Source organism: Glycine max, chromosome 8 (genome assembly GCF_000004515.6).
Source record: "Glycine max cultivar Williams 82 chromosome 8, Glycine_max_v4.0, whole genome shotgun sequence".
Classification (NCBI taxonomy): Eukaryota; Viridiplantae; Streptophyta; class Magnoliopsida; order Fabales; family Fabaceae; genus Glycine; species Glycine max.
The window spans coordinates 23,369,766-23,389,593 of record NC_038244.2 but is presented as its reverse complement, the minus strand read 5'-3'; the positions used below and the strand labels follow the sequence as shown (position 1 = coordinate 23,389,593).

The 19,828-nt window shown below is 35.9% G+C and overlaps 1 protein-coding gene across 1 annotated transcript; it reads left to right on the top strand.

Annotated features, from left to right (window-relative positions):
* The first annotated feature begins 1,348 nt into the window (after positions 1-1,348).
* Positions 1,349-18,047, top strand: LOC100806736 (histone H3-lysine(4) N-trimethyltransferase ATX1). Its single transcript, XM_003531868.5, has 25 exons — positions 1,349-2,243; positions 2,824-2,875; positions 2,968-3,042; positions 3,183-3,405; positions 3,967-4,090; positions 4,224-4,328; positions 4,911-5,116; positions 6,270-6,359; positions 6,485-6,582; positions 6,812-6,982; positions 7,469-7,615; positions 7,831-7,878; positions 8,001-8,112; positions 8,194-8,259; positions 8,338-8,399; positions 8,592-8,648; positions 9,117-9,185; positions 9,320-9,515; positions 10,537-10,821; positions 10,980-11,041; positions 11,130-11,207; positions 11,640-11,735; positions 12,888-12,991; positions 13,148-13,290; positions 17,667-18,047. The coding sequence occupies exons 1-24, from the start codon at positions 1,645-1,647 to the stop codon at positions 13,287-13,289; spliced, it is 3,267 nt and encodes a 1,088-aa protein (XP_003531916.1). The 5' UTR covers positions 1,349-1,644; the 3' UTR covers position 13,290; positions 17,667-18,047.
* The last annotated feature ends 1,781 nt before the right edge of the window (positions 18,048-19,828 follow it).

Below are 19,828 nucleotides of genomic sequence, written 5' to 3'. Positions count from 1 at the left end.
CGAATGAGTTGGGATTTCGACAGCATATGACAAATGACGCCATTTGCTCGTTGTGTAAAGATAAGGTAGAACATGTGATGTACGTGCCCAAAGATTGTAAATAGGTGCAACCAATATGGTTAGAATTTAATATGAATGTTGGATCTGTGTTCTTTAACCGTGGTATGCCTAACTGGCTTACCATGAATGTTTGCAGCACGAAAATAGAGGGAGAGGAGAGTTAGAGCACTATGTTTAGAACTATTGTTGATTGTATTTGGTTGAGAAGGAATGGATTCATTTTCAATAATAAGTGGAAAAACACTCTGGGTCTAGTGCTGAGTGTTTGGAGTGGTGTACATGATATATGTAGAAACAAGCTCACTTATATGATATTAGCACCAAGTGATGATAATGACAACCATGATGCTTCTGGAAGGTGGATGAAGCCTTTGTAGGGTACTTCGAAAATTAATTGGGATGACTCTTACCTTGCCTTGGCAGCTCTTGTTGCTTGTGGTGCTATGCTCCAAAATGATAAATGTGGTTTTCTAAAAGCGTTGTCAAGGAAGCTTGGACATTGTACTATTCTCGAGGCTAAACTTTGGGTCACTCTATTTGGTATGAATATGGCCTATGATTCGAGTTATAGAACAATTATTATTGAGACTCATTATGTTGAAGTTGGAGGGTCCTAGATATCATGAAGGTCAATTTGTAGATATTGCCTTTGAGACTGCGAAAACCAAGGAAAAGTCTACTTCGTGTTCCATTGTCCATGCATTGTGCCGGAAAAATAATATAACAAATTATTTTGTCAAAAATAATTTAACCATTGATAAGGATATATGTTTTTATGATAATTTACATAATTTTACTTTAACTTTCATGAGAATAAATATAAATATTAACCCCTCTATTTAAGTAATATATAATTTTGTCTTGGGTCTTATTGTCCAAACAATTTAGAAAAAAAAGAGTCACATTTCATTGGATAGAAAATATGAAATGAGAGTATCCAAACCCTTTAGCATTATGTCACCCACATTAATAATCCACTTTTCAACATATTTATTTAATGAGTTAAAAAAATATTTATTTAACATTTTTTTTAAATCACTGCTAAATTAACATTAATAATCCACTTTCTAACGCATTTAATCAAATCATTAATCCAAATTCATATCAATCTCCATAGACAAAACGTGTTCGAGTGCTATTTGTCAATTGAATCAATAGATTGAATAGAATTCACATAAAAAAAATTCAATTAACAACAAAACAAAACGAAACGGGTGTTCAAACGATGATGACGAGGGTCTTGTAATTCTCTTTGGTAGTACGAGATATATCGTAATCTAACACTGATGATAGATTCCTTTTCTTTATTGCCTTTTGTGTGTGTGTGTGTGCGCGCGGACAACAACACAAGTGCTGCACCTCTTTTCTCTTCTTTCACTTTGAACAAGAAGGAGAGAGTGAGAGGAGTGAGAGTGTATCTCCACACGGCGGGAAACAAAAATTATTTGGGCGAATAACCCTCTCCCTCCAAACCAAACACACATCACACCATCACCACCCTTTTCCTTTCTAATTCTCTCTCGAAAACCCTAACATAACATTTTCATATTCCTCTTTCGATTCCGCTATTCTCATTTCTCACACATGGCAGCAGCGTTCCAAGAAGGTAGCGGCGGTGGCCGCGGCGGCGACGAAGACGCGACCATCGACGTGCACACCACGCGCGGCACTCCCATCCGCTACCTCCCCCTCGACCACCTCTACTCCGCCACCTCACCCTGCCGCGTCACCGCCAGCGGCTCCTCCAACGTCATGTCGAAGAAAATCAAAGCTCGCAAACTCACCCTAACGCATAATAATAATAATAATAATAATAATCATTACAACAACCACGAACACAAGAAAACGACCTCGTCTTCTTCTTCGTCCCTGGCCCTTCCTCCCAAGCCCCCTCTCCTCTTCGTCTACTCGCGCCGGCGCAAGAGGCATTCCCCTGCCGCTGCGACGACGGAGAACGACGAGAGCGAGAAGAGGTTGCTCAAGAAGAGGAAAATTGGGAGCACCGAGTTGGAGAGGTTGGGTGTGGATTTGAATACTGCGATTGGGGATGTTGACGGGCCCAGATTGAGGGAATGTAGAAATCAATTTGGGAATTCTGGTGCTGCTGGGAATGCTAAGTATGGTTCCTTGGAGAATTTGCCCAAAGTGTTGCCCGAATCTCGCAATGTGAAGAAATGGGTCGGGTAATTCTTCTTCTTCTTCTTCTTTTTTTTACTATCTGTATGGTGCTTTGGGAGAAAGTGTTGGGCTTGTAGAAATTGGGGATTGTGGGTCTGCTTTGGAATTTTGTGGGTTTTGAGAAAAAGTATTGCTTGTTTGGACTTTAGAAGCATAAGCTCCGTGAGTTTCAGCTTTGCTTGAATTTCTGCTTCGTGTTTTGTGGTAGGGAGGGAGATTTGTGGGTTCGCTTTGGAATTTTGTGGGTTTCGAAAAACGTATTTATTGTTTGTGGATTTTACAATAGAAGCTCCGTGAATTTGAGTTTTGCTTCGTGTTTTGTGGTAGAGAGGGGAAAAATGAAAAATCTTAAGTTGTTAGATCTCAGTATCTCACTAGCCAAAATGGAAAATTCAGATTCGGAGTATCGGCTTTTATTTAAGTGTTTATTGTTTCTTTTGAAATGTAGTGTTTGTTTGGACTGAAGGAATTAGAGTTTGTGATTTGGTTGATATGTAGGGGGAAAAGAAAATGTTTAGTTCTGTGGATAGGGTTGTGATTTCTGTGTGATAGGAGTTACATGGTTTTTAATTGCACTTGCTGCAGGTTGAGTTTTGATAATGCTGATCCCGAGGCATTTGTTGGATTACGATGCAAGGTTATGTTTTATAACGTTTGTGCTGTATGTTCATTCCACTGAGTTTGTTCATGCAATTACAGTTTTTCAATGTTGGAAATTGTTTTCTGCAGGTTTACTGGCCCATGGATTTAAAAGCATACATTGGCTACGTCAGAAGTTATGATAAGGAAACTAAGATACATCATGTATGGCCCTTAATGATCTAAATTATCACTCTAATATGAATCACTTTGAGCAAAATAAATTGGTGCATCTTTGATCTATGTGTATTTGACAATATTGAACATGTTTGAATTTTCATCCTTTCATTAATAACTATATGCAGGTCAAGTACGACGATGGGGATGAGGAAAATTTAATTATTGCAAATGAAAATATAAGATTCCATGTTTCCCGCGATGAGCTGAAACATTTAAAATTGAATTTTGCCAAAGTTCGTGACAATAATGTCTCTGATTATAATGTTGAAGAGATGCTTGCATTGGCTGCAAGTTTGGATGATTGTCAAGACTTCGAGCCTGGGGATATCATATGGGCCAAGCTAACAGGTTTGTGCTCAATCTTGTTCTGTTGTTCCATTTGCAAATGGTTGCATGCAGAAACCTTTATTTGAATTGATGTCCTATTTTTTAGAATTTTAGTGGACCATGTCTTTAAATAACTTCCATTATTATTTTTGTTGCATTCATTTCATATGTATGCATTTTAAAACTAGTATGGTAAATATTAACTTATATCTGGTATCATACTGAAGTAGACTGGTATGCATTCTATCCCATGGTTCTCAAATTCAAGTATTAAAGTTGAACTTAATATAGTAAATTATTAAGTTATATCTCGTATCATACTTAAGGAGGCTGGTATGCAGTGTATCCTCCTTAATGTCAAAACAAAACTCGCACAACATAGAACAAAGCAGAATATAAGAAATTTTAACCTTACCATTGTTTTACTTCCTTCCTGTAAACTCTATTTTCAGGAGATCACACTATGTCTACTTCAAATTACCTTATTTCTTTATTACTTGCATTTCCAGTTACTATTAGACCTTGTTAATTTTGTAACATCTATAATGCTTGTGTCTTTTTATTATTTTGCTTATTTTGCAGGCCATGCAATGTGGCCAGCTGTTGTTCTGGATGAATCACTTGCTAGCAACTGTAAGGGTTTAAAGATGTTTTTGGGAGGAAGCTCAGTTCCTGTCCAATTTTTTGGCACCCATGACTTTGCAAGGTTTGATATTCTGTGAAAATTAAGAAAAATATTGGTTTGGATGTTTAGTGGGAGATTGTTTTCTTTATACTGTAAGATTCTTTCCTCCTTTTTAAGATGCACTTCTCTGTTGTATATTCTTCCTGTTTTCCAGGGTTAGACTGCAACAGGTGAAATCATTTCTCAGTGGACTTCTTACTGATCTACACTCAAAATGCAAGAAACATAGTTTTATTGAAGGTTTAGAAGAGGCTAAAAGGTAATGTTAATCATGCCTTTTCTTTTCTCTCCATATGTTATTATATTTGTTACATAGAACATTAAATGCTGTGAACCTTAAAATGTTGCTATTGCAATTTTTTGGACAAATTTTGTGCTAATTTGCATGTTTTCTTTTTCAGCTTCTTGTAGTTTGTCTAATATGCTAGAGTGGCTACTATACAAAATTGCATTGTGGACTATGAATAAAGTTATATTAAACTGAGGAAGCAAGTTTGATAATCTTCTTTTCCTTTCTTATCACCTTACAATGGCTTTAATTTTTTTCAAGTTGTCTAATATTTAAGTAGTTTGGTTAATGACTTGATGTTTTCAGTTTTTGGTTGACCTGTGATATTAGATTCATTCAAATGCACTATATCATATGTGTACTTTAGTTGCTGTGGGTAATTCTTAAGGCATTGTGTGTCCTGCTTAGTCTGCATAATTAAATTAACGAACTAAGCCCTCATTCTCTGTAATGTTGCATTTTGAAATCTCTCTCTGCATTGATACTCAAAATGGAAGAATTTTCAAATGGTTGCTCAAATTTGTTGGTTTTGCAATTATTTCACTCAAACAGATATTTAAGTGAACAGAAGCTTCCATTGGAGATGCTAGAGTTGCAGAAAAGATGTACAGCTGATGGCTGTAACAACGTAAGTGGAGAGGATGGAGGATGCTCAGATTCAGGTGATGATTGTTTAAATGGCAAGGGGACTTTGATGGCTCTGGAAACCGTTGAAAATTTTCCATATGAAGTTGGAGACCTCCAAATTCTAAGCCTTGGTAATTTTTCTTCATTACCATTATTTTTTTGTTCACAAGAACTTCATGTTAACCCTTTTTTTTTTACCTGATTAGATCTTTATTTTATTAATCTTGCAACATAGCTATGTTTTCTGATTTCCCTTGTTGATTTCCAAGATAAACATCAAAACTTATGTATTATTCTTTTCATAGGATAGATTGGGTTTTTGGAAAGGCTTCCTTGGCTACATAAATACTTTGTTATTTTAGTTAGTAGTGGATAGCAAATAATGGTTATGAGGAGTTTCATTGAAATCAAACATTGGCTTTTGTCTTATACATATAGAAGAGGCAAAATCTCAAGGATGCAGTGATTCTTGTCATTATCTTTTTGCATGTCAAAAATAGCCATGATTTGACTGCCAAAGAGAAATAGTAAATAAAATCCTATATTCTTATTTCATAACATATTTTGGGGCAAAGAGACACACTTAGATGCAAGCATTCTACTCCAACCAGATACACTCATACACAAAATGCTGCTCCAAACTATTAAAAACTGCCTGATAATATGACAAAACTTATCCTTGCAGAGAAACCTCTGCACTGAGTCACTAGCACAAATACAAGGAGGCTCATGAATCTGCCACAAGGCATTTTATGCTAAACAGGGTTAAGTACCAGTGTCCAAACAAAAGACTTGAATTTTGAGAAGCCTTTTGATACCTGGATATAATTTTGATTCATTGATTTGCATTGCAAGACAATTTGAATCTAACAATCAACCTTGTGATGCCATGTATATAAAACTGTTAATTTGTTTTTAATAGTGAAATGTTTTAGCAACTCCAATGGTATGACACCTTCTTGCTTAACGATAGTGTACAGACTTTTACACTGACATTGGATCAAATTTAAATTCTTTAATATTCTTGTATTCAAGAGTGAACAAATTGTACTGTATAGTATACTGCATTTTCAACCAAAATTGACCTTGTTTCCTAATAAATGCAATGGCTGAAAAATAGTCTCTGGATTTGTTGCATGCATATTTTATTAATTATATATTGGGAAAGAGGGTGACTTCTTTCTTGCTCTCTCCCGTGTTGTGTTACTTCGAGGTTATTGGCATTTTGGCTGTCACCAAATGGCCAATGTAATCATAGGGATGCTAAACTTCCTTTTTTTTCAGGAAAAATAGTTAAAGATTCTGCTTTCAGGGATGGAAGATTCATCTGGCCTGAAGGGTACACAGCAGTGAGGAAGTTTACTTCAGTTACAGGTGAAACATTTATTGTTGTTGTTTGGGGTGTTGACATATCATATTCTTTTTATTGATTTTTTGAATGTTCAGTCATACATGTCATATTCTTAATTCTTGTAATTCTGTTTTTTGTTGTTGTTTAGACCCTAAAGTTTCTGCTCCTTATAAGATGGAGGTGTTGAGAGATCCAGAATCCAAACTTCGTCCTCTGTTTAGAGTGACAGTTGAAGGTGGTGAGCAGGTTGGTTTTTACTATACGACTTTTTATTTTTTTATAAGAAATGATTTTGCGCCAGTAGACATTTGTTTCTCTGATAATTTGATATTGAATTATCTAAATTTTATGCTACTATATTATTTTTTGTCAGACCCCCCCCTTTCCCTTAAAGCCCCCTTCCCAACAACCACTAAGCCAACCTTATAACTCCCAACAGTCCCACCAATGACAAGTTATCAATGTTTGGTTGCAGTTCAATGGTTATACACCATCTGCTTCCTGGAATGAGGTATACGAAAAGATAAAGAAAATGGAAAAGGATGCTTCTGAAGGTACTGTTGCTGAAGGTGGGGAAGAAAAGGGCTACGAATCTGGGTCTGATATGTTTGGTTTCTCCAATCCTAAAGTACTTAAACTTATACAGGTATGTTCTTTTATTAATTCTTTGTTTAGATCTGGAACATAAGTCAATAATTTGGAAACTAGAGGAATTAACCTGAAAAAGTTTTAATTTATTCCACAGAAGGAAGACATAGTGAGCTAAGATTGTTTGGTTTTTTATATAGATCAATGGTTTTTTTTTTTTTTTGCTCAGCTATATAGATCAATGGTGTCTATCAGTTAATATTAGCTGATCACATCAAGTAGGATAAGGCTTGGTTATTGTCGTACCAAGTTGACACTTTTGCAGGCATTGCCATTCTACTCATGTGCTTCCCTTCTCTTTACTATTCTGCATCTTTTTTGCTTGTTATTGGCTGCATATGATCATTGCTTAGCTTCATCTCTCTCTCTCTCTCTCTTATGCTGTAATCTTGAGCCAACCAAGTGTTTTTGCTATAATACATGTACTTTTCAAGTTGTGTACCTGGTGCTTAATTTTAACTGAAAGAAATGTTGTTATTTTCAGGGATTGTCTAAATCCAAAATCTCTTCAAAGAACTCAATTTGCAAGTTAGGTTCCAGAAGATGTAATAATAACTTGCCTCTTGGTTATAGGCAAGTTCATATTAACTGGTTTGACCTCGATAAGTGCAATGTGTGCCACATGGATGAGGTACAGAGTTTTGTTTTCCTCTTCAATCCCCTAGAGCTCCTGCTTGTTTTATACACTTGCTTGCTCTTTTGGTGCAGTTTGTATTTCTTATTTCTACCTTCTCCTGTGGTTTAAATTCATTCTAAGGAAATAGAAATGTTGTTACCTTTCTTGCTTGTTTGCTTATAATTTTAATCCATGTTTTGCTTGCTAAACATGAGTTATTTATGTTGTAGGAGTATGAGAACAATCTGTTTCTGCAGTGTGACAAATGCAGAATGATGGTATGGCTTCTGTAAAAAATTTATGCAATCCCCCACAATGTGATACTGCTTAATGAATCATTAAAGCTCTACTACTTTATCCATTTATTGATATTGAACCGTGAATTATAATGTTCACTTAGGTCCATGCTAGATGCTATGGGGAACTGGAACCTGTTAATGGGGTGCTATGGTTATGCAACTTATGTCGTTCGGGTGCCCCTCCTCCACCTTGCTGCTTATGTCCACTGATAGGTATGCTGAAATCTTTTAATATTTATGCTGTGTTAAAGTTAGAATTATATGTCTTTGGGTATTTAATGGAGTTTCTTCTAGGTGGTGCAATGAAGCCTACTACAGATGGCCGGTGGGCTCATTTGGCTTGTGCCATGTGGATACCTGGTTTGTTTGTGTACGCCTTTATTTACTCTTTTTTCTCCTAGTTTGGTTATGCTTACTAAGTGTTAAATTTTTTGCCAGAAACTTGCTTAGCTGATGTCAAGAGAATGGAGCCTATTGATGGTATGAGTAGAATCAGTAAGGTAGGCTTTCATTACTTATTACTCTTTATTTACTTGAGTTTTGCTTTTGTGTTTCTAAGTTTTTTGGCTATGAACATTTTTGTTAGTTTTTCTTTTTTTACCAAATTGCTCGTGTCAATGATTTCGTCATTAGTTCAAAATCAGTACCGCTGTAATTCTGTTTGCTTTCCTTTTAATTCTGTATCTGAACAGGACCGCTGGAGGTTGTTATGCAGCATATGTGGTGTGTCTTATGGTGCCTGTATCCAAGTAAGTCATCTGAGTTTTAAATTAAATAGTAGTTTAAGTTGGTCTTTTCTTGGTCAATAGGCAGGTAATTCTTGACAGCTGGAGCACCAAATCTCTGTTGCCTAATCCACATCAAATGATCAAACAACAACCTTGTGTCTAAAGTGACAATCAAAACATGCATGAATTTCACTGTCATTTTTTGAAAAGATTTCATGTGTGTGTATGTTGGGAGCATCAGGTGTGACCTTGAGGGGAGCTACGCTTAATCATACAAATGCACAAGAATGGTCAAGATTATAATTAAGTAAAACCAATCTTGAACATCAATGCTTGATTGTATGGGTCAATATTGGCTTCTTACTCTTACTTGATGTGCACCATGTGTGTGTGTTTATGTATTTTGTATGCATGTATAACACATAATTCATGGGGATTGTCTAGTATTTGTTATATGAAGTGATTTTTTTTCTTATGTCAATTCTTTAGTGTTCAAATAATTCTTGTCGAGTAGCATATCATCCACTCTGTGCACGTGCTGCTGGTCTCTGTGTTGAGGTATTTCTCCTTTCCCCTCTTCCTTTTTTCAATACATGTTTTTTTTAAAGTTATTTTGTTTTAATTGATACAATTTTTAGCCCAAAAAGTATTTTTTTTTCATTTATTTATTTTTAGAATTTTATGATGTATAGCTTGAGAATGAGGACAGGCTGTATCTACTTTCTGTTGATGATGATGAAGATCAGTGCATACGCTTACTTTCTTTCTGCAAGAAACATAGGCAACCATCTAATGAACATTCTGTTGCTGATGATCGTATAGTCCGAGTTTCTGGTCTATGTTCAGACTATGAACCACCGCCTAATCCGTCTGGTTGTGCTCGAAGTGGTATGATATTGGACACTTGTTTTACTAAAACACATCGTCACTTTCATATTGTTTGCTTGCTTAACTTCCAGCAACCAAGAAAAAATGGAAATTATGTTTGGTGACCATTTGCTGTTGCTCTGTCTCTTAATCCATTCTCTTGTTACGTTGCTATTTTATATAAATTCTTGTTCATGTTCAACATTTTGGAGCATACAATCTTTGGCTCAGTTCCAGTTATTCCTTATTTAACATAAATTGAATTGAGTTGCAAATAACATACTTCGATTCATACTGGACTAATGGCAAGGCTAGTCAAATCGCATTGCTTGAAATTGATTTTCTTTTGATTTGATTGGGTCTACAATTGTCTTCTTATTAAACAGTGTTTTTAGTGCCATCTGGAAAGGGAAATAGTAGTGTGCTAGGAGCTGGGTGGCAGAGTAGCTGAGCTGATGTGTAAAAATGTCCCGAGTGGTGTTTTTTTTTTCAAAGATCAATGCCAAGCCACCCATTTATAGTATCTGGCAATATCAGCCAATGAATACATACAGGCAACCTCAATCTGTCATTTTGGTTCAGAAAATGGGTTATTTTGCACTGGTACAAAGGATGCTCTTTTATCTCTTGCTCGATTTCTTAGTTGTCCAGCTTGTTATGCTGTGTTTGGGTTGGTTATTTTAGGTGTGAATTATATCATTTGGTTACGGATGGTTTTTGCATTAATACTTCCAAGGCTCAACTAGAGGCCATGAAGATACATAAATAAGATTGAAGTATGTGGACCACTATTTTATGTTGCTTGGATTGGGTAATGGGTACGTAAGACAAGTCACTTTTTCACTTTGATGAGTTTTGCACTTTTTATATCTTTCATGGAAAAGATTTTGCTGGAGTTTCTCATCTCTGCATTCTAGCTCTCTTATTGGTCAAGGATATGCACTTCTTATTATCTCTATTTGGTCCTCTTAACTTATAAATTACACAACTTATATTTTAAAGATAAATTTATTAAATAAGGACTGGCTATATTCTTGGGCAGAGCCATATGATTACTTTGGCAGGAGAGGTCGAAAAGAACCTGAAGCACTTGCAGCTGCATCGTTGAAACGTTTGTTTGTGGAGAATCAACCTTACTTAGTAGGTGGATACTGCCAGCATGGTTCATTAAACAACCTAGAGCCTTCTGGCAGAGGAGTCTGCTCTAAATTCTTTTGTAGCCAACAAAGGCTGAGAACCTCTCGGATTGACACATCAAACAGCATACTTTCTATCTCTGAAAAATATACGTACATGAGGGAAACCTTTCGGAAACGGCTGGCATTTGGTAGGAAAAATTCTGCTTAATATTTTTTGAAAATGGTGGGGGAATGGGCAATTGTGATTTTTTTGTTGGAAAGTTGACTATTACTGATTAAGGTTGTAATTTGAGATTTAACTATGGAGTTATCCTGTCTTACCATTAAATATTTGATATTTTTAAAGGGAAATCAAGAATTCATGGATTTGGCATCTTTGCAAAGCATCCATATAAAGGTGGAGACATGGTAAAGTGAATATTTTCCATTTGAATTAGCTTCCCTTGAGAGAGCATTTCAACTTTTAAGGATGAGTGTATTGATTTTATTTATTCAGGTGATTGAATACACTGGGGAACTTGTTAGACCACCTATAGCTGACCGGAGAGAGCACTTCATATACAATTCGTTGGTGGTAAGTGTTTCTGAATTATCAAATGTGCTTGTATAGTTGTCTGCCGCTAATTTGTTTGAAAATGACGTGGCTTAAATCAGCTAGTAAAGTTTAATGGTATTCTTAGATTCTTTTCAGCTGGCCTTTTTTATTTTTATTTCTCTCCCTCTCTCTCTCTCTCTCTCTATTTTCTCATTCCCAAGGGGTGCTTGTATTTTCAATATTAGCTTATATTAATTTTAAGTTAATAAATGTTACTGTTGGAAGGGAACATAATTTTGATAGCTATAAAATCTTCAACTAAAAGAGACAATATATCATGGAACATTTGATCGTCACCATGAACAAGAATGCTTCAACTATTACACCTTCTGTTATGAACAAGATATTTCTGGAATGTTATGTAGGTGCTTAGGAAAGATGAAGTAACTTGTGTCTCTTTCCCTGATGCAGGGTGCTGGAACATATATGTTTCGTATCGATGATGAACGAGTCATTGATGCTACTAGAGCAGGAAGCATTGCTCATTTAATTAATCATTCTTGTGCAGTATGTCCTTTCACACTTAAATTTACATTTTCTATGAATTCATTTATTTCTTGTTAAACATTTCCATTTCAATTAGCCTTAGTTTGATGTATGATATTCACTTGATAGTGTTTTAATGCACATTTTTAGCTTATTATTTGAAGACTGGAGCCTGGAGGATTTCTAATTTTTAATATTGGCGGATTGTATGCTTGAGAATACTTAAGCCCTGTTATATTGTATTGACAAATTTATAGCATTGTTAAATGACTTTTGATAAGATGGATTGCATTGATTATGGAACAGTTTGGTAAGACCTATAAGGCCTTAACTATACATAGTTGCCCCGCCACATGAAAGTAGTCCACAGTAGTCAATTTTGCATGATCGCGCTGCTCTAGCAGTGTCTCGTTGTGACCCTCTTCCGTTTCTGTATAGCTTGTTGCGGATCAGTTTTGTGTAGGTTTGCAACTTGTGGCTGTTTTTGTGTGAAATTGTGGCCATCTTGGCAATTTTTCTTCCCACTAGTGAAAGTCCCTCTTCTCAGTCTTCTGGCCATCGAACGGTGTCGTTTGGTGCTAGACAATTTTGTAATTTTGTCCCAATTTTCATTTAATCTGATCTGAAACCCTACTCTCATCCTTGCTTGCCCTGCCCGTTCAGTAAGGAACTTCAGACCTTCTCTCTGCAGAAGACCCAACTTTCTCTGGCTAGATTTCTGACATCACACAGCATTTTCCAGCCACTTCTGGCTGACTCCTGACTTGTTCAATATTGCTCTGTTTTATCCTCTATTGTTTCTCCTCTCAAAGTTTGTGAATTAGGCCTTTTGTGTTTTGTTCTGTGCTCTCCAGTTCTTCTAAGCTCTACCCTTCAATTTATTTTTATTCTAATTGGGTATGAACATCCCATTGATTAACTTTTTTTCCCAACAAATATATGTGCGTGGCATAATTTATGTAATGCATACCTTGACTTCAAAATACAAGTCGTCTTGCTACCTTCTATACGGCTGCTCTGCGCCGCTATATGGAATTGACTACTATGCTTTTGAATTTGACATTAGTTTGGAAATACTGCAATTCAACTTGTTTATTTACTGAAGAATTCATTCAGCCTTATTTTGGTTGCTTAAGAAAAAAATAATTGCTTATAATTTTTGTTCGAGTGCAGCCAAATTGCTATTCCAGAGTTATAAGCGTTAATGGCGATGAACATATTATAATATTTGCGAAGAGGGACATTAAACAGTGGGAAGAGCTTACATATGATTACAGGTTTCCCTCTTCTCCAGATGAGTATTGATACGTGCACAAAAAAACATACAAAACTCACTTTTGTATTGGTTTTAGTAGTGTGTAGACTACACTTAGCAAATATTGTATTTCTTTTTAATTTAATATTGTGCTAACTTTATTTAATTTATGTGACAGATTTTTCTCAATTGATGAACGACTTCCTTGTTACTGTGGCTTCCCAAAGTGCCGAGGTATAGTAAATGATACTGAGGCAGAAGAACGAGCTGCTACCCTATATGCACCACGAAGCGAATTAATAGATTGGAGAGGAGAATGAGGTAAGCAACCGTGATCTTTTTTTGTCTGTCACCTTTGGTCTATATTAAACTTTTAAAGCACCACTTTTATTGACATGGACTATTCGGGTGGGCTGAACATGTTTGCTTCGCATTAGCTCTTTGGAGTAATTTGCTCATGCTTGTGCATGGTTACACCATACATGATTTGTAGGTGGCAGGGTTTTGTTTCCTATTGTTTTTAATTTTAATATAGATGGGATATGTTATTAAGGTTGCATTGTTTCTTGTATTTCATGCAATGTTGTTAATGGCGGATGGTGGTACATGGCGGAAAGCCAAAAATCCGCCATAAAAATATGACGGATGGCGTAGCGGCAAATGATAGACGTCATGGTGGACAAATATATATATGTGTGTGTATATATATATATATATATATATATATATATATATATATATATATTAACAAAACAATAGATAAAAAATAAATATAAATAAAAAATTTAAAAAACAATGGATTGCATTCAAATAAATTAAAAAAGTTTCATGAGTTCACACAATAACCAACACCAAATAAACTCATTCAAGAGTTCAAAATAGCAAAATGATAAAAGCATAATGCAAAGTGCAAAGTAAAGGTTGAGGCTCTAATCATCTTCTCCAATCCCAACATAATCCTCTTCATTGTTATCATAAGGTAGTGGAGCATTTCCCTCTCCCTCTTCTCCATCAGACGCCTCAAAATTAACCATGATTTTTTCTTCTTCAGATAAGTTCAATATCCTCAAACACTAGATCCTCATCATTTTCTTGAACTGCTTTTTGCTTCCTTGATGAAGATCCAACAACCATTGCCTGTTTTTTAGATGTGTGGGCAGCAGCAGCAGTAGGAGTAATACCAGCACTTGTTGGTTGCTTTTTTCCCTTTTTTTCCGCCTAGTATACATCCTACGCTCTCCAACCCCCGAAGCCTCATACACAGTTGCCCAATTTAGTGCATCATCATCTTCAAATACCAAATCATTTCCAACATCATTATCATCATCTTCATCCATCTTTCCCACGAGCCATTCATTTCACACATCAAAATCATTAAGAGAAATTGGATCAATTTCATCTCTTGCATTATATCTTTGCTTCAATTGTTGGTTGTATTTGACAAACACCAAATCATGCAACTTCTTGTGCTCAAGCCTATTTCTTTTTTTGGAATGAATCTACAACATAACAAATAAATATTGATCTCAATCTCAAATACACTCCAAATATAACTTGACCATCAAAATTAAATAAAAAGCATAGCTAGAGTTTTGTCACAATTACTTGCTCAAATACACTCCAATTTCTTTCATATCCTGAAGCACTGCAAGTCAAACTCAAAATTTTAATAGCTAGCTTTTGCAAATTTGGAGTTTGTGACCCAAACATTTGCCACAATATGCTACAATACCAAGAGCATAACTTAGAATTCTGAATTGTAACATTAATACGTAAAAAAAAAATAGTATAGTATTTGTCATTTGGTAAAAGTTTCTTACTAGGAGAATGGGTTTTCCTTTGAGCCATTGCAAACTAAGAACCAAAGTGTTCAGCACCAATCTTGTAAAGATGCAACTCAGTTAGAATTTTCTGTTGCACATCAAATTGTGGAACCAACTTCTTAATGCTATCAAACAATCCATTGGTGACCTCAAAATCAAACTCCAAATCAGTGTTGTCATAAAATAACTCTGAATTTAAGAAGTAGGCAGCTGCATGCAACGGCCTATGAAGCTGACAATTCTATCTTTTATCAATAATTGCAAACATATCTTTGTACTTGCTTTCGTTGTTGTTGAAAGACTTATAGTTGTTTCTTTTGCCTTGTCCTTTGCTTCATAAATATAGCCCATGGTTGATTTCCTTTCACCATCCAGAAGACGAAGCACTTTGACAAGTGGAGTCATGACTTTAAGAGTGTAAACCACACTATTCCAAAAAGAAGGCATAAGCACTACCTTTGCAGCTTCTTTCCCCTTAGGCTCCTTAGATAACTTGCTTAAGATCCATTCATCAGAAATAAACATCTTTCTAATATTAACTTTCTCTTTGTGGAACCATTCTAAGGTTAGATAAGAAGTGACAAATCTAGTAATAGCATGTCTCACCAATTCCCTCTTGTTTGTACAATTTCTCAACAAGCTTAAGGTACTAGAATGGACATAGATAAACCCAACTGGATTAATTGCCCTTCTAATTGTCTTCCTTATCAAGGGAAGCTTCCCAATGTCTTCAAGCATCAAATCAATACAATGGGCTGCACAAGGATTCCAATAAATATGTTTCGTTTTGTCCTTTAACAACTTACCCGCTAAGACATAGTTGCTCCCATTATCAGTTACAACTTGAACAACGTTCTCTTCTCCAACTTCCTCCACAATAGCATCAAGCAACTCAAAAAACTTTTCACCTGTCTTCACAAAATCAGAGTCATCAACAGACTTCAAAAACATTGTACCAGCTTGAGAGTTAACCAAAAAATTAATGATGCATCTTTGTTTCCAATCAGTCCATGCATTGGACATAATAGTACAACCTTACTTGACCCATTGCTCCCTATGGCCTTTCATCAAATTTTCAGTGTATTCAACTTCCTTTTGCAGGAGTGGAACTCTGATATCATGATAGCTTGGAATGGGCAAACGTGGCCCATATTGACCAATGACTGCAACCATATTCTCAAAGCTTTTCAATTTAATGAGGTTGAATGACAAACCAGCTTGGTACCAAAGCGAGCAATATATTGATGCACCTTCAAGACTTCATTCTTATCCATTGACTCTCTTATGTTCCTTTGCCTCAACATTTCCATTTTTCTCCAATTGATTGCATTTTTGGATTTTTACAAAACTTGTCCATTGGCCTTTTTTTAGTCTCACACTTTGTCTTTGCGGCCAAAGCAGTAGCATTGCTAGAGTCCTCAAACTCATCTTCACTTTCATCACATCCAATTGGTTCACTAAATTCAAAATCTCTTATATTTGGCATATTACCACCACCAGTACTATTGTAAGTGGCCCCACTTTTTTTGTTAGCCATATATCCCTTGAGCTCTTCGACTACATCTGGTGGAGTTTTCTTGCAAGATGCAACGTTACTCGACTTCCCAATCAAGTGTTCTTTGGCTCTCGTTATTCTTCCCTGGGTGATTTTTCCACAGTAATTACAAACAATGGTGTTTGTATCCCCTTCCACAAGTGGATGACAATACTTCCAACCAGGGTCTGTCCTATTTTTCCTTGTTGCAACATTAGATGATGGTTCAGCCATTGTAATTAGTAGAAGAGGGCTGAACAATTAAAAAAAAAACAGAACCAAAAAATAAAAAAGGAAGAGTGTCAAACTTAGAATAGATGATGGTTCAGCCATTGTAGATAGTAGAAGAGGGCTGAACAATTAAAAAAAACAGAACCAAAAAAAAAAAACGGAAGAGAGAACTCGTCACTGTTGGGTCGCCGTCGCGTCGCCGTCCTTTGCCGTCGCTGCTGCGAAGGGGAGAACTCGTGACTTCGAGGTGAGAGAACTCGCGTGGTGCTTGTGTGTGTCATGTTGCTCGTCTCATTTAGGATTCCAAACCCAGGGTTTAGGGTTGGGTCGGGTCAGCCCAAGACGGCCCAATTTGTCCTTTCTGAAAAATTAAAAAAAAAAAACGTTTCTTCCGCCATAACCACCATTCTGCCACCACCGTTAAACCTATGACGGCCACCATGGCGCCACCATTTGAAACTCGCAATGCCACCGCTATTTGGTGGCGTTTTATCAAAAATCTGTCATGCCATACTGCCATGGCGCCGTCATAACCGCCATTTGACAACACTGATTTCATGCGAATGTTAGCACTCAGCAGTGATGTTTTAAAAACAAGATTGATTATTGAACTGGTGTAGACAATAACTAGTTCATAGTTTATTGGTTTAACTGTAGTTGAACTATATGATGATAATTAAATACCTGTTTTTCAATGTCATACAATATATTAAGTAAAAAAACTGACATTAATCATGAGAAGTCAAGTTAAAAAATTTAAATTTGCGCAGAAGGATCATTGTATGTTGTATAAGATAAATAAATAATAAAAGACTAAATTTTCAAATTTTAAATTAATAAAAAATATGTTGTATACAACCCTTGAACCTTTAATTGTGGTGTCTCTTTTGTCTTGAGTTTTGACATAGCGGGTCATCTCTTTTTGTCTCTGGTTGTATTTCTGAGGTTCCTCTGCATTCCAAGTTTTTCTTATTAGAGTCAACGTCATATTTCATTGAATCTGGTGATTAAATTAGTTCTGCTTTGTTTTCGAATTCACTAGTTTGCTACTTTTGCAATTCATTATTCAGCCATATTTTTCTCCTTTTTATTGATTTTTTGTTTTGCAGATTTTTGACTGTAATATTATGCATGTAAGTTCCTTCTGAAGATGAATTGTTTGTCCAACAACTTCTCTCATGGATTGTACCATTTCCCTGAAAGGACAGTGTTGTACATAGCACATCTGATTCTTCCCATTGTTTCGTCATAACCCCAACTGAGCGGCATATGTTGGCGGCTCAAGGCTTTTTCCACTGGTGTTCTGGTTATAATGAATGGAAAGATGTCACCAAACTTTTTGCAAATGTTTCATTTGAAATTCATTGCCACAATTTCGGCCCGTTTAACTTCAACCAACTTGCTGAGATATTGTAACTTGTCATTGGATAGGTACAGTTGTAACATCAAACCTTCATAAAAATGAAAAGAACCTGAGAATTCGAATGGAAGTACTTGCTGATTGTGTCATTGCCTCCGGAGTTTGGGTATGATAAATGTGCATATATAACTAGTTTGAGTAGTCATAATAGAAGTTAATGCTATGCAAACGAAAAAGTCAATACTTTTGGCTATATGAAACTCAATACACAATTGAGTCATAAAAGTGGGACCAAACATCACAATACCAAAGTGCCTGATATATTTATTATTATTATATTGTTTGTTTTGGGATTGATGAATCATATTCAACCATATTTAGTCTAATGACAAACAATAAGTAGATTAATGATTCATATTAAAAAAAATGGATCTGGGTTTCCTTCGTAGACTTGGTTTTATAAAATAAGTTGAATGAATACCTTGATATATTTCTTGGAAGCTTATATTATGTGGTTTCTTATGAGTTTAGAAATTATGTTTATTTATAATAAATGGGACTTGGACTTGATTGGTAATTGTTAGGCTATGATGTAAGGTTAATTTACCACTCGTGATGATAGACCTTTTTTTTGTGATTTCGTGATGATACTCACGCTTCTATTGATGCTCTGATGGCATTTTACACCATCTAGATTTTTTAATTGAAGAGTGGAGGCTAGATTCAGTAGATCTTGTTCGCATGCACTTGTGTGCTTGAAAGATCAAGATCGATTTATAAAAAATGCTTCAAGAGAGGTATGTACTCCTGGAATTGATCATATGATTTGAGATGTTTTAGATATAAGTTTAATGAAATTGTGGTTTCTTAACTCTTGGCAATTAGGCCATACTTTGTTAGAATTTGTCAATAAACATCACTGACTTGATTATATTACTGTAAATACTATAATTTTTAGGTTAGGATGTAAATTCCCTGTAAATTATAAAACCAGTCTTTGTAACATTGAGATTGTGCTAGGTATTTGTGATTTCCTTTCTTGTAGTAACATGCCATTTATAGCATATTATTTCTCGTTCTTGTGAGAGGAATTGTACGATGCAACTATTACCTTACTAAACCTATAATGTTCAATGTCAAGTACCCAAAATCATAGTCATGTATCATCAAACTCTATTACCAAAAGTGATAGGTTAGACATTGGATGGGAACATTGCCCTCCTATCAAAGAAAATTGGCAAAATTGTACTTTTGGTTCCCCACTTTTGCTCCAATTTTGCATTTGGTTCCCCGATAATTTAATTCACAAATTTGGTCTCCCTTTTTATAAAATCATGTAATGTTGGTTCCCAAAAGCCTCAATTGGACGTTGACCGCAGTAACGTTGATTGCCACGTGTCAACGTCTGATAGGCATGTGAAACAGTTTGCGATTTTTAACCCTCAGTGGTAATTTTTTTTATTGAAAGAAACCCTAAAAGCAAATCCCTTACAAATCCCTAACCTTAATTAATTATCTTTAATTTATTTTAAATATTATTAAAAACCAAAAAAACTCATTCTAACCCCCCATACCCACTGTTGTCAGCACACACCACAACCACCTTCACCAATTTCACTCGCGACCCTAATCCTTATACCCACCAACAGCTATGAACACAAGAACAACAATGAACACAAAAATAACAATGAACACAAAACAGAGTCACAGCTTAACAGACCCTAACCCTTATACCCCACACCCTTACAATGAAGCCCAAAGGTTGAAGCCCAAGAACCAAATCCTCGGCCTCATAGGGTCTATCCATTAAACATAAGCCGCTCACCATGTACTGGTAGGCCATGCGTTTCACGTGAAGGGAGGAGGAAGTGCGAACAAGGTTATGGAGGTAACCAAAAGCGGCGTCGAAGG

Coding starts and splice junctions, on each gene's coding strand:
- LOC100806736 (XM_003531868.5), top strand. CDS start 1,645: ATGGCAGCAGCGTTCCAAGAAGGTAGCGGCGGTGGCCGCGGCGGCGAC. Junction 4,091..4,223: donor GGCACCCATGACTTTGCAAG/GTTTGATATTCT, acceptor CCTGTTTTCCAG/GGTTAGACTGCAACAGGTGA. Junction 5,117..6,269: donor CCTCCAAATTCTAAGCCTTG/GTAATTTTTCTT, acceptor CTTTTTTTTCAG/GAAAAATAGTTAAAGATTCT.